The following is a 4,586-nucleotide window of genomic DNA, read 5'->3' as shown; positions in this document are numbered from 1 at the left end:
CGGAAGAGTAGCCATGATCTCAGGAGGACCTCAAATCGGAAGAACTACCCAGAAGGAGCTGAAACGTTACGAAGGGGCCGTGAAGCACAGTGAGGTTTGGGAGGTTACTCAACTCCCAGCTCAAATGCCCCGGCTGATGGATCAGCCCATTACATTCACAGAAGAGGACGCTAAGACAGTGCGTTTTCCTCATCATGACCCCCTGGTCATAGAGACTCCCATTGCCAATAAGATTGTGGCTAGAATCCTAATCGACAACGGGAGTTCTGTGAACTTGTTATTCAAAGAAGCCTTCACAGCAATAGGCCTCACGGACCGGGATCTTTCACCAAGCGGTTCCCAGCTCACAGGGTTCAATGGAACAACACTCATCCCAATGGGAAAAGTGAGGCTCCCAGTCACCTTGTGCCCGGACACACCCCAAAGCACTTTCAAATACTGCACGTTTGTGGTGGTGGACTACCCAACAGCTTACAATGCAATCCTCGGCCGACCGGCCCTGGTGGATTTTGGTGCAGTCACGTCAATTAGGCACTTATGCCTGAAATTCCCTACTCAGGAGGCTGGAATAGGAACCGTGAGAGGGAACTAGGTAGAGGCCAGGCAGTGTTACAACGTTGCCGCCCACCTACCCGTCCTAATGGTCCGTGAAATTATTGAGCCAGAGATGGCGGAAGAAGATGAATTGGATCCCCGTGTGTGTAACGCCCGTACTTTTATAAAAATATTAATTTTATTTACAAGCGTTAATCGCGGAAAATCATAATGTCCCATTTTTATTTAATACTTGAAAATATTCACAACTGGCCAGTTTTCGTACAAAAGACATAATAAATAATAACTAAAATAATTACGACATAAACTTAATAGCGTAAAAAAATAAATAGAGCGCCCTAGATCGCCCGCAGTTATATGGCCCTCAGCGAGTTCACACACACAAGCGTCCAAAGTTCCACTTGCCACCGGCATTCTATACTTTCAGTTACTTTGGTCTGCACATGGTAATTTAATAAGGGTGAGCTACTAAACTCAGTAAGGAAATGTGTGTCAGGTAGTCACATAAATAAAAGTAAATCCTAACTAAAATGCACATGCACATATCTAGACAGATAGCAAAACATAAACTTAATTATATCACTAGTAGCTAATAACTAGGTTCTAAGCTAAATCACATAATAATGATTACGCCCGAGTCCGACTTTGGCAAATAAACTCGAGTTATTGGACTAAATGGCGGAGGGCTGGGTTTAGTAAAATTGTACCCACTACTAAATGGCCCCCTATCTACCATATAGACCCAATAGTCAAGTATTTAACCATTATCTTCTCGGTCAAACCATGTCACATTATAATCTACCTAATTTAAATAATGCCAAACTACTATACATTATTTAAATAACATAACAATCATAATTAAATAATGTGAATCTTATAAACACATTATTTACATACATACTCAAATAACATGAATCTTATAAACATATTATTTAAATATATACCTTTAGCAATGGCCATGCTCTAATACTGTAAACATACATAAATAACATGAATCTTATAAACATATTGTTTGAATATATATTATACAGTACATTAAATAACAAACAATAAAGAGTCAGGCAGAAGACCTTAGTTAACTTCTCTTTTACTATTCCCACTCTTCCTATGAATGTTATTACGTACAGAAAACTTATTTTTTCTACTTAATTTCCTTACCTCAAATGTGGAGTTCTAGCCTTGATTGTAATGAGAGTGATCCTTGAGAACCAATAATGAGTTTCTTACGAAAAACCTAAATTTTACACTTATTAATTAGAATATAGTGGTATATATATATATATATATTAGAAACGTTAACTTTGTATCTACAAATTCAAAACTATCAAATGATATACCTTAGTTTCCAAATGAGATTTAATGGAGCACTAATAACTTAAATGTGAAATTATAGTGATAGTGACGCCAGTATGATGAAATATATATATATATATATGCGAGAGGATAGAGGAATGTGATGATATGAGATCTTGAATAATTTCTAGGCGTATAAAAGTTGGTGTTTAATCTAAAGCTATGGAAGACTAATTAAAGAATGATAATGGTATGGCTTGAGGTGTATTGTGATTTATATATGGGAGTGAAAATTATGGAAGTATATTGCTGATTTATAGTTGTGTGAGGTAGTTGATCTAGCTTAGAGAAAGAGAGAGCTTGGACACTTTTAAGAGTTACTGAGATTGGGAGTGTAAATGGTAATAGTGGCAGAGATAACTAGAGGTGATGAGGGAGAGTATAAGCTTTAATAGTATTTATAGGCTAAGAACTTAACCACACCCTAGTTAACTTAACTTTGCTACTAACTCTAGTTAAGATTAACCTCCTAGCCATAAAATCGGCCAATATGGTTCATTGAAGAAGTTCACCCATAAAAAGCTAGAATAAGCTATGTGACTTAGTCCCATTTGTTGAGAGTTTTACTCACACGTGTGGACTTTGATTGACAAAGTTTTTGTTTTAGAATTTTTGAATTATCTTCTAGCTACATCTTTTATACACGTATATACAAATACTTTATGTATTTGACCCACAATTACTTTATCTTAAGGGATTATATATTTATATATATGTGCTACTATTAATACTTTGCTATATTTAGCTAAGCTTATTATTCAAAGCTTTTGGCCGGAGCTATATATCACTTAACTACTGCTACTACTATAATTATTACTATATAACATAGCATAGTAATACATATCACTTCATAATTAAATGGCTAACTAATAATCATGACAATAATAATATTGATAAAACACTCTCCTAATCAAGTAAGTCCTTAGCAAAGTTTAATTTATAGGAATGACACAATTCTCATGATAAATACTACTAGGAGAAATACCAATTTTCAAAAATGATTAACTAACATAGACAAATTTCATTCCTTTGACCACGTAAATAATTCTCAAATATATATCATATCTAACTCATCAAGACACTTCCTCTTAATAAAGAGCTATAATTTTGAGCTTTATCTAAAATTATTATATGCTTACTAAAGTATTATAAATTCTCGAAAACTATTATTAATATAGTACTATGTTTAGAGAATTACTGGATAAAGTAATATATTTTATGTAATCACTATTTCCACATTGAGGTTTCTAGACCAATATAATAGAAAATTAATAACTGAATATTTTGGCTATTACAATCTACCCTCCTTAAAGGAATTTCGTCCTCGAAATTTACTTACTTGAGAATAACTCGGGGTACGGATTCTACATGTCCTTCTCCAACTCCCATGTCGCTTCTCTATCAGAACTATCACTCCACAGGATTTTGACTAAGGGTATAATCTTATTTCGTAAGACCTTTATTCCTTCTTCTATCACGCGCACAGGGCGTGCCATAAAGCTCATGTCCTGCTATAAGTTCAAGTTCTCGTACTTAAGCACATGTGTCAGATCAGGTACATACTTACATAACATGGAAATGTAGAAAACATTATGCGTTTCTCCTAATGTTGGCCGTAGGGCCTAACGGTACGCTACCTGACCAACTCTGTCCAGTATTTCAAAAGGACCTATAAATCTTGGGCTTAACTTTCCCCTTTTTCCGAAACGCATAATCCCCTTCATAGGTGATACCTTCAAGAACACTAAGTCCCCTACGGAAAACTCAACCTCCTGTCTTTTCAAATCTGCATAACTTTTCAGTCTACTTTGGGCATTGAGCATCCTTTGTCGTATCTTTTCCACAGCTTCTGAAGCTTCTCTTACTGCTTCTGGACCTATTTCTCCAACTTCATCCTAGTGAAGCGGTGACCTACCTTTCGTCCATACAACATCTCATATGGTGCCATTCCGATTGTGGCTTGATAACTATTATTGTAGGAGAACTCCATTAGGGGTAAATACTTGCTCCACGAGCCAGTGCAGTCTAGTGCACACGCTCGAAGCATATCCTCGAGTATTTGGATGGTGCGTTCAGATGGTGCGTGCAGTCTAGTGCGCACGCTCGAAGCATATCCCCATTGCCTTATGTGGACTCTCCCAGAACTTGGAGGTGAATACTGAACCTCTATCAGAGACTATCGTCTTTGGAACTCCATGCAGCCTCAATATCTCTTTCACGTACATGTCAGCATATTGCTCTGCGTTGTAAGTAGACTTTACTGGAACAAAGTGTGCTGACTTGGTGAGTCTGTCTATAATTATCCAAAATGAGTCGTGTTGCTTGGTTGTTCTGGGTAGTCTTGTCACAAAATCCATGGCTATGTCTTCCCACTTCCATTTTGGGATTTCCAAGGGTTGCAACATCCCTGCTGGTCTCTGATGTTCAACCTTAACTTGTTGACAAGTGAGGCATCTAGCTACGAATTCAGCTACATCCTTCTTCATCCCTGACCACCAATACAAGGTTTTTAAGTCATTGTACATTTTGTTTGACCCTGGATGGATTGAGTAGGGTGTAGTGTGTGCTTCCATCATGATCTTTCTTTTAAGCTCTACGTCATTGGCTACACACACTCTTCCCTTATACCTCAGCATGCTGTTTGTACCTTCAGAGAAATCCTTTGCTCCTTCTCTAGC

The 4,586-nt window shown here is 37.1% G+C and overlaps 1 protein-coding gene and 1 long non-coding RNA gene across 2 annotated transcripts; both read right to left on the bottom strand.

Annotated features, from left to right (window-relative positions):
- Window positions 1-707: 707 nt before the first annotated feature.
- On the bottom strand, window positions 708-2,389 carry LOC115725313 (uncharacterized). The gene is made up of 3 exons (XR_009685971.1): window positions 1,893-2,389; window positions 1,714-1,789; window positions 708-992 (listed from the first exon to the last, which is right to left on the bottom strand). It is a non-coding gene; the product is annotated as an uncharacterized LOC115725313 (long non-coding RNA).
- An 883-nt stretch (window positions 2,390-3,272) lies between these two features.
- Window positions 3,273-4,265, bottom strand: LOC133034329 (uncharacterized). Its single transcript, XM_061109391.1, has 3 exons — window positions 4,032-4,265; window positions 3,546-3,803; window positions 3,273-3,416 (listed from the first exon to the last, which is right to left on the bottom strand). The coding sequence occupies exons 1-3, from the start codon at window positions 4,263-4,265 to the stop codon at window positions 3,273-3,275; spliced, it is 636 nt and encodes a 211-aa protein (XP_060965374.1).
- Window positions 4,266-4,586: the final 321 nt, after the last annotated feature.

This window comes from Cannabis sativa, chromosome 2 (assembly GCF_029168945.1).
Source record: "Cannabis sativa cultivar Pink pepper isolate KNU-18-1 chromosome 2, ASM2916894v1, whole genome shotgun sequence".
Classification (NCBI taxonomy): Eukaryota; Viridiplantae; Streptophyta; class Magnoliopsida; order Rosales; family Cannabaceae; genus Cannabis; species Cannabis sativa.
The sequence above is the reverse complement of the archived record's forward strand: the minus strand, read 5'-3'. Positions and strand labels throughout refer to the sequence as shown.

What these genes read in the sequence shown, in the direction of transcription:
- LOC133034329 (XM_061109391.1), bottom strand. Translation starts at nt 4,265, where the DNA reads ATGGATTTTGTGACAAGACTACCCAGAACAACCAAGCAACACGACTCA. An exon ending in TCTGGGAGAGTCCACATAAG is followed by an intron (nt 3,804 to 4,031) that starts GCAATGGGGATA and finishes CCGCTTCACTAG; the next exon opens with GATGAAGTTGGAGAAATAGG. An exon ending in TACTGGACAGAGTTGGTCAG is followed by an intron (nt 3,417 to 3,545) that starts GTAGCGTACCGT and finishes AACTTATAGCAG; the next exon opens with GACATGAGCTTTATGGCACG.